Source organism: Myxocyprinus asiaticus, chromosome 46 (assembly GCF_019703515.2).
Source record: "Myxocyprinus asiaticus isolate MX2 ecotype Aquarium Trade chromosome 46, UBuf_Myxa_2, whole genome shotgun sequence".
NCBI classification, from domain to species: domain Eukaryota; kingdom Metazoa; phylum Chordata; class Actinopteri; order Cypriniformes; family Catostomidae; genus Myxocyprinus; species Myxocyprinus asiaticus.
Window position 1 is genome coordinate 8882663 of NC_059389.1, and position 19216 is coordinate 8901878.

The 19216-nt window shown below is 38.3% G+C and overlaps 1 protein-coding gene across 1 annotated transcript in view; it reads right to left on the bottom strand.

Moving 5' to 3' along the window:
- Positions 1–11635: 11635 nt before the first annotated feature.
- The window catches only part of lrp5 (low density lipoprotein receptor-related protein 5), a 90992-nt gene continuing 83411 nt past the window's right edge, over positions 11636–19216 (bottom strand). Inside the window, exons 17-24 of the mRNA XM_051689667.1 lie at positions 17033–17242; positions 15940–16065; positions 15552–15788; positions 15132–15242; positions 14668–14901; positions 14148–14290; positions 13827–13924; positions 11636–13616 (exon numbers count right to left, since the gene is read on the bottom strand). Coding sequence (XP_051545627.1) covers positions 13355–13616; positions 13827–13924; positions 14148–14290; positions 14668–14901; positions 15132–15242; positions 15552–15788; positions 15940–16065; positions 17033–17242 — 1421 coding nt within the window. The 3' untranslated portion in view covers positions 11636–13354. The remainder of the gene's footprint in view (positions 13617–13826; positions 13925–14147; positions 14291–14667; positions 14902–15131; positions 15243–15551; positions 15789–15939; positions 16066–17032; positions 17243–19216) is intronic.

Sequence of the window (19216 nt, forward strand, 5' to 3'; positions counted from 1 at the left end):
TTGGATGGGCTAACAAAATTCTGCCTCTTCAAATCACAGATCATGTCATGGAACTTGTGTGAATTAAATGATAAGATGTATTGGGGGCCACTGGCCCATGCAAAATATGTTACTCATGTCATCTCTCATCAGACAGAGGCAGTTATCATGATTACACAATATGATCCAGCTTTTTGTTTCCCTCCATAATATAGTTGCTGTAATTTTTATATGTCTAGAACTCCTTTGTGAAAACAGATCTCAGTTGTGAGAGCTCTATGGAATGAAATATGAAGAGCTTTGCACAAAAAATTGCATGTTCGTACAAGGGAATTATAGTCTTGCTAATCAGATTTATTAACCGCAACTTACTTTGAATGGTGTTTGTATTCTTTGGTCTCCAAAAATTACTAGAAGTAGTACAAAGGCTTATGTTCCACACCTAAAGGAAGAAGTATATTATGCCTGATTGCTGCCCCATAAAAATCATGAATATGAAACAAATTTGAATAAATACATTTAATAAATGTAATCTTAAGTGTAATCAATAAAATACATAAAATGTGATGTTTTTTTTGTGTGTGTAATAAAACATTATACACAAATGATAAAAAGCTAACTTTATTTTAGATGTGTTCTAAATGTACATTATCACAAAATTGTTATATACTGTATATATATATGTTATATACTGTATATATATATTTTTAATTATATATATATATATATATATATATATATATATATATATATATATATATATATATATATATATATCACACACACACACACACACACATACACACACAATATATAACAGTTATATATAATGTGTTTATTTTTCATATACAGGTGCATCTCAATAAATTAGAATGTCGTGGAAAAGTTCATTTATTTCAGTAATTCAACTCAAATTGTGAAACTCGTGTATTAAATAAATTCAATGCACACAGACTGAAGTAGTTTAAGTCTTTGGTTCTTTTAATTGTGATGATTTTGGCTCACATTTAACAAAAACCCACCAATTCACTATCTCAACAAATTAGAATATGGTGACATGCCAATCAGCTAATCAACTCAAAACACCTGCAAAGGTTTCCTGAGCCTTCAAAATGGTCTCTCAGTTTGGTTCACTAGGCTACACAATCATGGGGAAGACTGCTGATCTGACAGTTATCCAGAGAACAATCATTGACACCCTTCACAAGGAGGGTAAGCCACAAACATTCATTGCCAAAGAAGCTGGCTGTTCACAGAGTGCTGTATCCAAGCATGTTAACAGAAAGTTGAGTGGAAGAAAAAGATGCACAACCAACCGAGAGAACCGCAGCCTTATGAGGATTGTCAAGCAAAATCGATTCAAGAATTTGGGTGAACTTCACAAGGAATGGACTGAGGCTGGGGTCAAGGCATCAAGAGCCACCACACACAGACATGTCAAGGAATTTGGCTACAGTCGTATTCCTCTTGTTAAGCCACTCCTGAACCACAGACAACGTCAGAGGCGTCTTACCTGGGCTAAGGAGAAGAACTGGACTGTTGCCCAGCGTTCCAAAGTCCTCTTTTCAGATGAGAGCAAGTTTTGTATTTCATTTGGAAACCAAGGTCCTAGAGTCTGGAGGAAGGGTGGAGAAGCTCATAGCCCAAGTTGCTTGAAGTCCAGTGTTAAGTTTCCACAGTCTGTGATGATTTGGGGTGCAATGTCATCTGCTGGTGTTGGTCCATTGTGTTTTTTGAAAACCAAAGTCACTGCACCCATTTACCAAGACATTTTGGAGCACTTCATGCTTCCTTCTGCTGACCAGCTTTTTAAAGATGCTGATTTCATTTTCCAGCAGGATTTGGCACCTGCCCACACTGCCAAAAGCACCAAAAGTTGGTTAAATGACCATGGTGTTGGTGTGCTTGACTGGCCAGCAAACTCACCAGACCTGAACCCCATAGAGAATCTATGGGGTATTGTCAAGAGGAAAATGAGAAACAAGAGACCAAAAAATGCAGATGAGCTGAAGGCCACTGTCAAAGAAACCTGGGCTTCCATACCACCTCAGCAGTGCCACAAACTGATCACCTCCATGCCACGCCGAATTGATGCAGTAATTAAAGCAAAAGGAGCCCCTACCAAGTATTGAGTACATATACAGTAAATGAACATACTTTCCAGAAGGCCAACAATTCACTAAAAATGTTTTTTTTTATTGGTCTTATGATGTATTCTAATTTTTTGAGATAGTGAATTGGTGGGTTTTTGTTAAATGTGAGCCAAAATCGTCACAGTTAAAAGAACCAAAGACTTAAATTACTTCAGTCTGTGTGCATTGAATTTATTTAATACACGAGTTTCACAATTTGAGTTGAATTACTGAAATAAATGAACTTTTCCACGACATTCTAATTTATTGAGATGCACCTGTATATATCAGCCACGACATTAAAACCACCTGCCTAATATTGTGTAGGTCCCCCTTGTGCCGCCAAAACAGCGGCCATAGCATTCAGAGATGATGTTCTTCTCACCACAACTGTACAGAGTGGTTATCTGAGTTACCGTAGACTTTGTCAGTTCGAACCAGTCTGGCCATTCTCTGTTGACCTCTTTCATCAACAAGGCATTTCTAACTGCAGAATTGCCCCTAACTGGATGTTATTGGCACCATTCGGAGTAAATTCTAGAGACTGTTTTGTGTAAAATTCCCAGGAGATCAGCAGTTACAGAAATACTCAAACCAGCCCATCTGGCACCAACAATCATCCATGCGATTATATAATCAGCCAATCGTGTGGCAGCAGTGCATAAAATCATGCAGATACGGGTCAGGAGCTTCAGTTAATGTTCACATCAACAATCAGAATGGGGAAAAAATGTGATCTCAGTGATTTGGACCGTGGCATGGTTGCTGGTACCAGACGGGCTGGTTTGAGTATTTCTGTAACTGTTGACCTCCTGGGATTTTCATGCACAACAGTCTCTAGAATTTACTCAGAATGGTGCCAAAAACAAAAAACATCCAGTGAGCGGCAGTTCTGTGGACGGAAATACCTTGTTGATGAGAGAGGTCAACGGAGAATGGCTAGACTGGTTCGAACTGACAGTGTCTACGGTAACTCAGATAACTGCTCTGTACAATTGTAGTGAGAAGAATATCATCTCAGATTGCTATTCTGAGATCCGGGTTGATGCTGTTTTGGCGGCACGAGGGGGACCTATACAATATTAGGCAGGTGGTTTTAATGTTGTGGCTATATATATATATATATATATGTGTGTGTGTGTGTGTGTGTGTGTGTATGATAATATGTGATAATGTACATTTGGCACACACCTAAAATAAAGTTTGTTTTATGTCATTTGTTTGAATATTAAACAAATTGGAATAAATACATTTAGTAAATGTAATCTTAAGTGTAATCAATAAAATATATATTAAATCAATATAATTTGATGATTTTTTATCCAAAAAAACAATAATAATTTATTTTTAGTGTAAAAAAACATTATACACAAATAATATTTTTTTAACTTTATTTTTAGATGTGTGCCAAATGTACATTATCACAAAATTGTTATATACTATATATAATTGTCCAATTGAGGACGTCCCGGGATGTCACAGTTACAAACACAAATGCTGATGTGCTTTTCCTCTAAGCTCTTGACATGTATAAGCGTGTTCTCACATGCCTTTCATTCAAGATGTGTTTTTCAGCTCCTTCCTACATGGATCATAAACAAAGAGAGACAGATGGGTACATGGAGGGGTGCCAGTATTTTTCCTCCCCCTTCAGCCCAGTCAGGGGGCCTCACAACATGTGTTCACCTTTGTCAGAATTGAAGACGGCTCTTTAAGATGAAAAATGAGAAAGTGGAATGTAAGTTTAGTTCTCATATGTTGGGTTGGGAAATGTTTGTCCATTTTTATGTTATGGGCTGTTTGAGGAAGTATCTGTGATGTATTCAGAACAGACACATTTTTAAGTTTTCAAAATAAGAATGTTATATTAGCACAAACTCATGAATATGATTTGATTAAACATGTCCCCCCCACCTCCTTAAATAGCAATTTGACATTATAAATGCACAAAAGAGATCCATTAACAGGGTGACCCTAACAAAACTTCAAGAGCGGGTCTTATTTCACCTCAAAAGAAATTATTACTGTTTAAAATAAGCAGTTATATTATTTAAATTATTTATAACATTTTTTCAAATTTAAATTACATATCCAAATTTGGAGGTATTTTTTTGTACTGAATTTAATTTATAACAGTTGAATTTAACATATATTTTTATGCAATAATAATAATAATAATCATTATAATTTAATTTAATTTATTATACATAATTATTATTACTGATTCATTAATATATATATATATATATATATATATATATATATATGTGTGTGTGTGTGTGTGTGTGTGTGTGTGTGTGATTACTTTTCATGTCGCAAATTAAAGCAAAAACTCCTAATGGTCCAAAAATACCATTAGGCTTTCTAATTAAAAATATAATTTCTTAATTTAGATTTTTGGTTGAAATATGAGGTGGAAATGCCTTTGTGAGATTCACCCAACTGACATAAAATAAGCTGTATTAATAAATACTAATCCAAAAAGTTTCTACCCATAATTATTTTGGAAATTTTCCAACTAAGAATTAGGTATAGTAATGTAAATCAAAAGGTAAGGAGGGCAATAGCTCCCTCCATTTAAAATGTATTTCATTTTAGGGTTTGTCCACACGAGAGCAGCAGAAGACCAAATGCCATCTTTTGCCTGAAACTTTGAAAGAATCCTGAGCCCCTGGCAATGATCCAATACATCTTTAATTAATTACCTTGTACCACGCAATCCCACTACTGTAATGTTTTGCTTAACAATAACATTTCATAATCCTGTTTGAAGTAATTTGAAGTATTTTCTGCATTCTTGGTCGTGTTTGTTTTATTACCGCTGGACTGAGACACGTCTATAGTTCAATTCAATTAACTAACCCAAATAATTATCCCAAAAATGAAAATTCTCTCATCATTTACTCACCTTCATGCCATGTGTATGACTTTCTTTCTTCTGCTGAACACAAATTAAGATTATTAGAAGAATATCTCAGCTCTGTAAGTCCATACAATGCAAGTGAATAGTTACCAAAACTTTGAAGCTCCATAAAAGGCAGCATAAAAGTAATCCATAAAACTCCAGTGGTTTAATCCATGTCTTGTGGATTTTATTTCTGTATGGAAATGTAATTATTATTTTTTTTTTTTGCATGTGTCAAGCACTAGGAAGTATAACGAAGCTTAAAAACATGATAACCAAGGAGAATTACAATGAAAAATTAGTACAATTTTGGTCTGTTATTACCAAAAGACGATTGGATCACTTCAGAAGACATGGATTAAACAACTGGAGTCTCGTCGATTACTTTTATGCAGACTTTATCTCCTTTAGGAGCTTCAAAGTTTTCATTACCATTCACTTGCAATTTTATGGACCTACAGAGCTGAGATTTTATGCGTTTTTTTTTTTGTTGTTTTTTTTAAATGAAGGATAATTTTGTTTTTATTTAGTCCTGCCCTGAGGAATCTATTTGACATAACAGATCCTTTTCAGAAGTTTACATTCCTTTGGTTTTTAATATGGTGTGTTGCTTTCTCGTTGATCAAAGACTGTTTGTGTAATAATTGTTCATGAGTTCCTGCTTTGTCCTAAGCAGTGATGATGTCCACTTTTCTTAAAAGAAGGCAACAAAAGAACCAAGGGGTGCAAACTTTTGAACAGGATGATTTGTGTAATTAAGGGTATATTCTGTGTTATGTATCTTTTGAAGGGCAGTACTACATAAAAAAATATAATCTTTGACCACTTATAGGCTATTTGTATATATTCTGAAAGGGGTGTGGAAACTTATAAAAACAAAAAGGGTATGCAAACTTCTTCACTTCACTGTATAGGCTATATAGTTTGTGAACATGTATATTTTATTTAAGATTTAGTTTTCTAATGTTTTAACCACATTTAAGCTTTTTTAATGTACAAATTCCATGTAGCCTATATCCATATGATGTCATATTGCATGTGTTATGAAATGACTTGTCATGTCAGGTACACATTTTAACACAAAATTCACAACACTGTAACCTAAAATTCAAAATACAACCCCCACATCTCAACATTCAGTGCATTAAGAAATTATTCAGACCCCTTAATTTTTTTCACATTTTGTTATGTGGCAGCCTTATGCTACAATGCTTTAAATTATTTTATTTTTCATGTCAATACCCCATAATGACAAAGCAAAAACCAGAACTTTGCAAGTTTATTAAAAAGAAAAAAACTGAAATATCACATTGAAAAAAGTATTCAGACCCTTAACTCAGTACTTAGTTGAAGCACCTTTGGCAGCGATTACAGCCTCAAGTCTTATTGGGTATAATGCAACAAGCTTTGCACACCTGGACTTGGGGATTTTCTGCCATTCTTCTCTGCACATCTTCTCAAGCTCTGTCAGGTCGGATGGGGACCATTGGTGGACAGCCATTTTCAGGTCTCTCTAGAGATGTTCGATTGGGTTCAAGTCCGGGCTCTGGCTGGGCCTCTTAAGGACATTCACAGAGTTGTCCCTAAGCCACTCTTGCATTGTCTTGGCTGTGTGTTTAGGGTCACTGTCCTGTTGGAAGATGAACCTTTGGCCCAGTCTGAGGTCCTGAGCGCTCTGGACCAGGTTTTCAATAAGGATATCTCTGTATTTTGCTGCGTTCAGCATTTCTTCAACCCTGACCAGTCTCCCAGTCCCTGCCACTGAAAAACACCCCCACAGTATGATGCTACCACCTCCATGCTTTACCGTTGGGATGGTATTGTGCAGGTGATGAGCAGTGCTGGTTTCCTCCAGACATGATGATTGGAACTGAGGTCAAACAGTTCAATCTTCGTTTCATCAGACCAGAGAATCTTGTTTCTCACAGTCTGAGAGTCATTCCAAGCAGGCTTTCATGTGTCTTGCACTGAGGAGCGGCTTCCGTCTGGCCACTCTGCCATAAAGCCCAGATTGGTGGAGTGTTGCAGTGATGGTTGTCCTTCTGCAAGTTTCTACCATCTCCACACATGATCTCTGGAGCTCAACCAGAGTGATCATCGGGTTCTTGGTCACCTCTCTTACCAAGGCCCTTCTCCCCCGATTGCTCAGTTTGGCCAGCTCTAGGAAGAGTCCTGGTTGTTCCAAACTTCTTCCATTTAAGTATTATGGAGGCCACCGTGCTCTTGGGAACCTTCAATGCAGCCGACATTTTTTTGTAGCCTTCCCCAGATCTGTGCCTCAACACAATCCTGTCTCTGAGCTCTGCAGTCAGTTCCTTTGACCTCATGGCTTGGTTTTTGCTCTGAAATGCATTTTCAGCTGTGAGACATTATATAGATAGGTGTGTGCCTTTCCAAATCATGTCTAATCAGTTGAATTTTCCACAGGTGGACTCTAATCAAAGTGTAGAGACATATCAAAGATGATCCATAGAAATGGAATGCACCTGAGCTAAATTTCAAGTGTCTTAGAAAAGGGTCTGAATACTTATGTCAATGTGATATTTTAGTTCTTTCTTTTTAATAAATTTGCAAAGTTATTTGCATTGTCATTATGGTGTATGGAGTGTAGATGTGAAAAAAGATAATAATTTAAAGCATTTTAGCATAAGGCTGCAACATAAAAAATGTGAAAAAAATTAAAGGTCTGAATACTTTCTGAATGCACTCTGTAAGTGCTTGTACTATGTAAAAAGTGCTGTGTAGCTGTCTTAATGTGACATTGATTTACCTCCGTGCTCATGGGGAAATGAACATTAACAGTGACAGAAAAATACTTGCTTACATATTCACGTGTTACAGGAAGAAATGGATCGGCTTCTTTCAGCTCGTTGTTGAAAATGTCTCCAGTTACTCTTGTAACCTCGGTTCCCTGAGATGAAGGGAACGAGACATTGCTGAACGCTTTGGGGAATGGAGTCCCTTCACGCCGTGCTACGTAATGTAATACCCTTGGATGCACCAGGGTATAAAACACTTAGAAGAATATGTATATAAGGTCACAGGCCCGTCGGGCGGTGACTTAGTATAATATCTCTTTAGTGTGTATGAAAATGAATAACCCCACTTGGTGAAAACCAGACGGGAAGTTAATCTTAGTCTGAGGATGTGTATGAGTCATATAATACACACAGTATAATTTAACCCCTTCATACCAGAGGTAGGGAGGGAGGTTTTACTATTTTTAATGGAAGTGCTTGTGACTTCTAGTGGGAGTATATTGGGTAGCGGCCTACACAGGCCATATTAAAATATAACAGGAAACCCACCTGTGATAAGGGGCTTGGGTTCACCCACTGGGTGTTGGAATAGTAAGTTCTCTTGACAGAAAGGACTCGTGAAGCGATAGACGAGTCGCTTATAACTAGCCATGTCTAGGTTCTAAAACCTTGTGAACATCCTGCTACAAAGCATATATCCTGTAGGGATATACCATTTGTCCATGCCCATGAAGAGGCCATGCCTCTAGTTGAATGCGCTTTCACGCCAATAGGGCATCTCACGCCCTGTGAATCATAAGCGAGGGCGATCGCATAATGATCCAGTGAGATAGCCTTTGTTTGGAGACAGACATGCCTTTTGTGCTTCCTCCATAACAAACAAAGAGCTGATCTGACTGTCTAAACTGGCGAGTGCGCTCCACATGCGTGAGCAATGCCCGCACGGGGCATAATAATTGCGCTAACTGCTCCTCATCCGAATTAGACGGTGGAGAAGAGAATCTGATCCCTAAGGGTGTGGAAAGCACCTTAGGCACATAGCCTTTTTTGAGTTTGATGGTGGCTTCTGACAGCCAGGGACCAAATTCCAGACATGAACTTTCAACCGACACCGCATGTATATCGCAACCTGTTTGACTGAGGCCAGAGCCAACAGCAGTGCTGTCTTTAAAGAGAGCACACATTACTCAACGGATTCCAAAGGTTCGAACGTGGGACTTGTGAGCACCCTCAGCACCAGATTCAAGTCCCATGTTGGAACCCTTGCAGGGTAAGGGGGTTCAAGCACCTCGCTCCCCTAAAGAACTTCATGATTATATCGAGTCTGCCTATAGAGAAACCAGCCTCTGGGGTGTGAAATGCCGAGATGGATGCTACATAAACCTTAAGCGTTGACAGAAACGTTTCCTGGTCCTCTCAGACTTTGCTGATGACAGCGTGGAGGAGACATATCAGGGGAAACACATATTTGTGTGTCATAGGCCTCTTGTGGGCCAAGGACTCCCAGCAGGGCTTGGGACATGGAGTACCAAAGTGGGCAGTGGGCTGTCTCTGCGGTGGCAGATAGGTCAACTTCTGCTTTGCCAAACAGTTCCCAAATTCTCATAACATTTGAGGATGAAGTCTCCATTCCCCTGCCATCGGCCCCTCATGCAACAGCATGTCCGCTCCGCAGTTCAAACGGCCCGGGACATGTTACACGCAGGGAGAGGAGATGGAGCGCACTCCACACGAGGAGGCGTTGTGCCAGGATCAACATTGGTAGCGATCGAGTTCCGCCCTGGCGATTTATGTATGCTACCACTAACATATTGTCTTAATAAATCAGAACGTGATGATTCACTATGTCTGAATGGAAAGCTTTCACCGTTAAGAAGATCGCTAGCATTTCCAAGCGATGTGCCACGCTCGTTTCGCACCTGTCCAAAAGTCGTATATATTTTTCGAAAAGATTTAACTCAAATTGCTGCCCGAGTCCGCCATGACAATTGTTGATTGAAAGAAGAAAATCCACTCTAGCGCCCCTTGCGGCAACGCTGAGAATACAGCGAGTACTTGCGTTGTGTTGAGCGACAACACATTTCACAATGCAATGACACGTGAAATCGAGCAAGGTGCGTCTGCGTTCACGTACTTGCATAGAGTATGTTTGGGCTTTTAGGCAGGTGGTTTTAATGTTGTGGCTGATATATATATATATATATATATATATATATATATATATATATATATATATATATATATATATATATATATATATGTGAAAGGATACAGCTCCAGCCTCGATGCTGCGGGAAGCAGGTAGATGTCTCGCTTATCGAAGAACCCGATCCAGCGGTGAGACTCGGAACACTAGAGGGGGAGGGTGAATCCCCCTCTAGAACGTCCTGATGAATCTGCAGGGAATCCAGGCGCGTAGTCAAGAAGAGATGATGTCGGTCTTAAAGGAATGAAATTCTGAAGAAATTAGTGATGGATCGTTCATGAACGATTCGTTCATTTTGAATAAATCTTTTATGTGACTCAGAAGAACGAGTAGTCTCAGAGAGTGATTTGTTCAGTTTGTGTTGGCCACGCATGTGGTGGCGTAGTGGACTAAAGCACAGAACTGATAAGCAAAAGGTTGTTGGTTCAGTCCCCACAGCCACCACCATTGTGTCCTTGAGCAAGGCACTTAACTCCAGGTTGCTCCAGGGGGATTGTCCCTGTAATAAGGGCACTGTAAGTCACTTTGGATAAGAGCACCTGCCAAATGCATAAATGTAAATGTGCATTGTGCAACCTCAGTTTGTTCGTTACATGAAAACCACATAGGTGCTGTACAGGAAACAGAAATTATTAGTTTGCCTTTTGGTCTGAGTCGTTCGTTCTTTTGTCACGTGACAGCCATATACGCTATGCATTGCTCACACAGGATACAGAAATTATTAGTTCACCTCTCAAGTCTTCTGGTCCGAGTTGTTCGTTCTTTTGTCACGTGACAGCCGTATATGCTATGCAGTGACAAAAAAATGAACGACTCCGACAAGAAGATTCCAGAGGTGAACTAATCTTTCTGTTTCTCATCATTTGTCCTTGGCTGCATTATCAATTTTTCCTTAATGGGACTATAATCAAAGTTTGCGTCAGTAGATGTGTTGGGTGGGGTGGATTTGGCTATTGAAAATGTAACATTTTAATTTAAATCTGCTCAAATGAACGAAATAAACTAAATGAATTGAATAAAGATTCGTTCATTTTGCTGAACGAGACTCAAAGATTCAAGTCTGTAAAATGATCCGATCTTCCCATCACTAGAAGAAATGGTGTGTGTGTGAGCGCCCGCCTATATAGGGCAAATGAGCCTAAAAAGGCGGGGCTCAAACACCATAGCCAATCATAAAATTGGCGTTATGAAACAAAGGCTTCAACTAGGTCGTGGGAAAGGAATTTCCCCAAAGCGTTCAGCAATGTCTTGTGAGCTGAATCAATAAGGAACTAATTTTTATTGGTGCATTTCTACATGCGCTGACCAGATACATTTCAGCGGATTTGCTGAAATACTAGAATGAAAGTATCGTCAAATCAACGTGCGGCGCTCGAAACTGCTTCTTTTCTCTGCAAACGATACCAAAGACATAGCGCAAAAGGAAAATTAGTATATTAAATTTAATAATAAAATAAATAAATAAATAAATACAAAAATTACAATAAAAAAAATCTGAGCCTACAGCTGAAACCGGGACATAATTACGTTTAGACTACACCTCTTAAAAACGGTACTTCTGGTCACCCTACATTGGCCTCGATAGTAAACTCTGTATCAGAACGGAATTAATTTGAATTGTGTCTAGTGTTCAAAAGAAGACAGAAGTCTTACATTTAAAATAGAACCTTTATTATTTATAAAAATGCTTTTGATACAAAAATCGTCACAAGTGTGCATTATATGAGGCATTTGTACACAAAACAAAGACACTGACTGCACTGAGAAGCATATCCCTCAGTGTGAGTGGATGGTAACAGGTCAAACTGCTGACCTGCCAAGTGGTTAAGAATCCAAACAAACTAAATTCATTCGCATTCACGGCAAATGACAGCTTGTTGAAATAACCTAGAGGATGATCATAATTATAGCTTAATGATGAAAATTTGCATTACTTGTTAAGCTGGTCTTTTGAGATGATATATTTGCCTTAAAAGACACGGTTACATGCTTTTCTTGTATGGCTATCTGTAAAAACAAATAATGTAATCATTTTCAGTTATGATGAAGACGCATTTAATCTTATAACTGACCTGATCACCTCTAGATTTTCTACATCTAGTAATTGTAATTTTTATGCATTTGTAATTTCATAAGTGCTCAATTTGGCAACAAGACAAAATTGAAATTTCAAGATAATTTTGATCAAACAGACATAAATGGCATGTCAATGGTACAAGACATGTTTTAACCTGAAAAACAAATCTACTTTTCTGAATGAACATATAAATGGGGAAATTCAGTTGTATTTTACTTTTTTTTAAAAAAAAAAAAAAAAATTATAATAATAATAATAATAAAAAAAAAAAGGTCTGAAATCTGAATCTAAAACCTTTTTCTAAATTGGATTTGATGAAAAAGAGGCAGAGTTTATTACCATAGTATTATGGTATATTTAACCACATACTCTTTTGTTAAAATCATAGCTTAGTTTAGCCTTATTATTATTCTAAGTATTATTTTTAGTTCTTTAACAGACTCTACAAATGGTTCACTAGAAAGCAGGCGACTTTGTCTCTTAAAGACAGAAGTATAAACAAAATTGGTTTGTGCCAAAGCAAATCCAGGCTCACTCCTTCAAAGTAATGGCATTTCACATGTATATTCAGATATGACTATACACAATCAAAGCTGAAAATCTTTTGCTATGAGAGATTAATAACATCACAATCAAAACAATTTTTACAATGGTCTATGGTCAGTTTCATTATAAACAAACATGTTTTAGCTGGCTGTTTTCATTTGTCATTATTTACATTTAATGATTTATGTACAATAGCAGCAAACACACTTTTGGTAAACAGAAAAAGAACAAACATATACTTGGAATCGTATCATATTCACATAGAACAAAATCAAAAGAACACCTCGTGGTCATTATGACAATTTATTATTTACCTAATTACACATATTTACAACTCCTCTGCAACTGCTGATTTTGGTGTTATTTTGACAATTTGGTTTGATACTACCTCAGAGCAATTAAACTTTTTTTTAAATAGTTTTTTTTAATTGCAAAATAAATGAAGATTAAATCTAAGCATCCTGAAACAGTGACATAGTTCAATTAGATGCATTTCAGTTGATATTTAAAAGACTCGCACATTGAAGAGTTCCTAGGGAAAGTGGCAACTTATAAAAAGTATTGTAATAACGCAATTTATTCGTGCAAGCTGTCCAAAATATTTGTTCAGGGCGAATTTCCGGAAACCCACTTTGTCTCCCTCCAGAAGAGCTTGAAATGTTTCTTGAACAAGCGTGTGGAAAAGAATAAAATAAAATCTTTTTAAAAAATATTTAAAATTATTTACAAAGTGTTGCTGTTGGCCGGGTGTCATGAGGAGTCTGTGCAGGGTGAGGGGGGCGGGGGGCACAGGTGGAAGTAGCTGCGTTCTGTAGAGGGCGAAGGAGGGCAGCTCTCCTCCGCTGACATGTACTGGCTGCGTGGTGTTGGGGGTGGTGGGTAGGGGTCAGAGTCTGAATTTAGATCCATGTAGTACTTATTGCTTTTCCACCGACTGGTGGTATAGTCGCTGTCGCACACATCTGTGCTGCAGGGGGTGGTGGGCGGTGCACCCCCTCGCATCATATAGGGCCTGTAGGGGAAACACGCAGAGGAAAATATGATCAGTTATTAGGAAGCAATTTCAGTGGCTTCTGCAGTTACCAGAAGCATTCGGTGAGATGCCTTGTATATATACGGTGTATATAGTCTTTAAAGAATGCCACTTTCAGGATAACAGATTGCATAAAAAATATATATATAGATTTTTCCTATTAAATGCTAGCTAGGAAAGCCAACACACCTGTAAGATCTGGTTGTGGATGGACTGTTGGACGAATAAAAGACTTCTGCGTTGTAAAGCGAGCGATCTGTCGCTGGTGATGGAGGAGGGTTGAGCATCTATACACAGAATAGATAAAAAATAACTGTATAGCATTTTTTACTATGAACCAGGCAATATCAAATATAGAAATTGACATTTATTTGAATTTTAAATATTAAAAAGAATTTTCATAGATGGCATTGATTAAAAATATATCAAATAAAATGGTCTTATCTTAGAAAACAAGCAATGACAATAAAATGCCAAAAGCAAAAGTTTAGAGCCAATCTATTACAGTACCTGAGGGTAGAAAGCTCCTTTGGTGCTGGAAGAGCTACTGGATGAAGCGCCAGTCACATGGTTCCTGTCATAGAGAGGCGCCCCACTGCTACTACTGCCCATTAGACTCACCGAATTCATCATGGACTTCCCACAGGAAATACCTGAAACATACAGAGACACTTGTCACACAAAAGAATAACAGATAGATATAGATAGATAGATAGATAGATAGACAGATAGAAGGTATTCAAATTAAAAAAGAACATTTGAAAAAAGAGAGAAAGAGGCATTCAACAGAGATAGATAGATCAATCGAAAGAAAGAGAAAAAAACATTCAAAAGAAAAGGAGGAACAAAAGTGAAAGAAGAAGAGAGGCATCCGATGGACAGACAGACAGTCAGACAGACGTATAGATAGAGAGCCAGATAGATGCCCAATAGATAGACAGATAGAGACAGACAGACAAATAGACAGATCGATAGACTTAATGAGAAAGAACAATCAGAACATTCAAAGAGGAGACACCAAGTCCTGTACCTGTGAAAGTACCGTGCTGTGAATTCGTGGGTGAGATGAAGTTAAGGGGGACGTGAGGGGTTCCACTGATGTACTCATGCGGGAAGCCTCCGTTGGGGCCCTTGTAATGGCGACACACAACTCTCTGACACACGAAACACATGCCTCCCATCACAAAGACAGAGAGGATGATGCCGATGACAGGGCCGATGGTGCTGGTGTGGCGCGGAAGGTCGTTGGGAGTCGAGGAGAAATCTGTGAATTAGACAGAAATGTTAGATGTTGCCGTGTCCTTACATTAACGAAAGCAAATCTTGCAAAGGAGTTTTAAGGTCTTGGTAACTTTTGTTATGGTATGGCTTTTGGTATGTTATGAGATGATATGATATGGTATAGTATGACATGGATTGGTATGGTTTGACATAGTAAGGTATGGTATGGGATATGGTATATGTTTTGATATGGGTTTGGTTTGATAAGCGTACCACAGAATAGCTCATCAGATTTGTCGGTGCAGTCTGGGAAGGAGTCACACTGCTGTTTCTTCAGAATGCACTGGTTGTTGCCACAGCGAAATTCATTGGGCATACACATTGCTGATGGGAAAAACACAAGATACACATCAGAATGCATATTAACTAATGCAGCTTCCATTGGCACAACAACAGAAATAGACCCAGGGATGCAAACTCGTTAGAGGTGAAAAAGGTGAGAAAAGTCCTAGCAGGTGTCCAGTTGTATACTGTATTTTCAGTTGATTTGTTTGTTGTATTTAAAGCTTTTTGAAAGGTTTAAGCTTAAAGTAACCTGAATTCACAGGGTCATTGTGTCACACTATAAACTGGTGGTGCATTTTTTGCAACATCAAGTACAGCAGGTTCAAACTGTGCAATAGTTGGACGTACAGTCGCATTCCTGCTCGTCAGAGCCATCTGCGCAGTCAGGTTCCCCATTACAGCGCAGCTGGACGTCCACACATTGGCCTTTGTCACACTGGAACTGAACCTCAGAGCAGATGGGGCAGTTCATCTCGTCGCTGTGGTCTGCGCACTCCGCGATGCCGTCGCAGCGCCACGCCATGGGGATGCAGTCAATCTCGCCAGTGGCACAGGTGAACTGTTCGCTGGAGCAGGTGGGAGGCTCTGAGCGGGGGTGAGGGTAAAAATGTCTTTAGCACTGAGAGATACTGCATCAATTCTGATGTACCAAACATGCAATTATAAGAATGCAGGAGAGGTGGCATGTCTCTTTCATGGCACTGATATGTGTGTATATGAGTGTACATATATGTACCTCCACAGCTGAGTAGGTTTTGCAGCAGCACCAGGTGCATGGGACATGAGCAGCGTGGTGTCCCGTCACCCTTAGCGATGCAGATGTGAGAGCAGCCTCCGTTGTCACGGGAACAGGGATGGGACCCTGTAAAGGAGATTGCAGTAGAATTATAATCTTGGTTTAAGAAAAATGTTTTAAAGGACTAATTTACACCCTTAAAATGAAAATTCTCTCATTATTTCCTCCCCCGTATGCCATCCCAGATGTGTATGACTTACTTTCTTCTGCAGAACACAAACGAATACTTTTTGAAGAATATCTCAGCTCTGTAGGTCCATACGAAGTAAATGGTGGCAGAACTTTGAAGGTCCAAAAAGCACATAAAGGCAGCATAGAAGTAATCCATATGACTTGTTTAAATATATATCTTCAGAAGTGATATGATAGGTGTGGGTGAGAAACAGTTCAATATTTAAGTCCTTTTTTTACTACAAATTCTCCTCCCTGCCCAGTAGGTGGCGAAATGCACAAAGAATGCAAATCACCAAAAACAAAAGAAGAAGAAGAATGTGGAACTGAAAGTAAAAGTGGAGATTTATAGTAAAAAAGTACTTAAATATTGATCATATCGCTTCTGAAGATATCGATTTAACCACTGGATTCTTATGGATTACTTTTATGCTGCCTTTATGTGCTTTTTGGACCTTCAAAGTTCTGGTCAACATTCACTTGCATTGTACAGACCTACAGAGCTGAGATATTCTTCTAAAAATCTTGTGTGTTCAGCAGAAGAAAGAAAATCATACACATCTGGGATGGCATGAGGGCAAATAAATGAGAGAATTTTCATTTTTGGGTGAAATATCAATTTAATTATTTTATCAAATGAAAATAAAACATATTCTGTTTGACCTCTCGAGGTGGATGAAAAATATTTTCTGAAATTTAAAAAATCTCGTTTAACTGCACACTTTGTTGAAAATGAACAAACATTTTACCTGCCTAAAACATTTATCTATAAGAGGAAATAATTTCGGATTTGATTGTGGATTTAGGTTTTAACAAACACATATTGATCTCTCAGAAATGTAAAAGACAGCTGTGAATTTACCAAACTCTTCTGGTTCCATGTACTCCACTGCATGAATGCCAGTCAGGTACTGGATTCGGCCTTGAATGCGGGTTCTTTTCTCTCCGGTCAGCTTGTCCACGCGCTCGATCATCTGCTGCTGTTTGTCGATCCAGTACAAGTGATCGCCAAGCACCGTCAGGCCCACAGGTTGAAGAATGTTAGAGTCCTGGAGAACAATCCGATTGGCCCCTGTGAAACAAACAAAAACAGGCTCTCTTTAAAGATATGTAGAGTCATAATTCTGGCAGAACATTCAGGTTTTTTCACTGCCGCACATTATAAATCTTATCTATTCAGCCTTTGTTGGTCATTTGGCTGCAGAGGGGGTATTGTTGCATAAGAAGATTATGCATAGCTTAAGGTGTGATGATCTGTCTCATGTGTACATCAGAGCTCAGCATCTGGAGAAACTTTGCTGCCTGGCAGATCATTGGAAATAATAAAGGAGACATCAGACAAGCCAGTGATTTTCTGTGATGAATGAACTGAAATAACCTCGGAATAAGAATAAGATTGGTCAACAAATACAGACCTGAAGTTATTTATATTTATAGAATTTAACTCTATAATAGCTTTAAATTAACCAACACACTTTCGCTGCAAAACATTAATAATTTGTTTAGAGTTTTCCAATTCTAACTGAAGCTTCCAAAACTATCACAAGTCATTCTTGCAATTTTGACAAACTTCATGAATGTCATAAAGTCACATTGGTGACACACACTTACTGTGCACTTTATTAAGAACACTATGGTGCTAATGAAGTGCCCGACATGGTCTTCTGATGTTGTAGCCCATCCGCCTCAAGGTTCCACGTGTTGTACATTCTGAGATGCTATTCTGCTCATAACAATTGTACAGAGTGGTTATCTGAGTTACCGTAGCCTTTCTGTCAGCTCGAACCAGTCTGGCCAATCTCCGTTGACCTCTATCATCAGCAAGGCATTTCTGTCTGCAGATCTGCCGCTCACTGGATGTTTTTTGTTTTTGGCACCATTCTGAGTAAACTCTAGAGACTGTTGTGCGTGAAAATCCCAGGAGATCAGCAGTTACATAAATACTCAAACCAGCCCGTCTGGTACCAACAGTCATGCCACGGTCAAAATCACGAAGATCAAATTTTTTACCCATTCTGATGGTTGGTGTGAACATTAAATGAAGCTCCTGACCCATATCTGCATGATTTCATGCACTGCACTACTTTCACACGATTGGCTGATTAGATAATCGCATTAATAAGTAGGTGCGCAGGTGTTCTAATAAAGTGTTCAGTAAGTGTACATATAGTATATAAATCAGCAGAATTAAACAACGTTTAACACATCACAAAAATACAAATTTTAAAGTTTGAAAGTCATAAAATCACATGTACTTCACATGATTACGAACATAACATGTACTGAAAACGCAGTCCTATTATTGGGATATGACATGAGACGGTTCCGTCAATTGTCTGCAAACTCTTTGTCATTGGCCGCGGGCCATCAGGCCAGTAGAGCCCTGGATATGTCATTGTACGTACACAGTTTAGACAGCACAGACTAAACTGTTTTGATTAGTTTAGACTAGACAGTATTGACAGGACACAGTGTAAATATAGAATGTGTCATTGGGAAGTGATCTGTGCTCTCTACGTGCATCTGTTTTACTTCCATCTCAATGGAGAGGTTAGAAATCAGAAAGTTGTAGTTTCTTCTCTTTCACACAATGTTCCAGAATATTGCTGAAGTGATTACATTCAATTTGCCCATGACGATACATTACAAGACAGGAAACAACAAAAGAGTCCAAATGTAATAAAAACATACAGAGCATCAAGATTCAAATTACATGTATGGTTAAGTGCTTGCATGAGAACATGGAGAGGGAAAAGACCTAATCTTTTAGGCAACATTCTGACATCAAAATTGATCTTCAAAATAAATTATAGTTGAGGTATGGGAACATTTGGTTTTCATTATGTCACAATACAATATCACAAACAACAGAAACTTATACTATTTATTTTAGATTATTTTTAAGTCTGCATGAAATCAAAATACACAGTCCTAGTCTTACTGTTCGCAATTCATTGCTCTGTTTTTTTCCATTGTAATTTTCATAATTTTTGTCTTTTTAATCTTTCATAAGTTGCTCCCCTGTCTGACAATTTTCCTTTTTGGC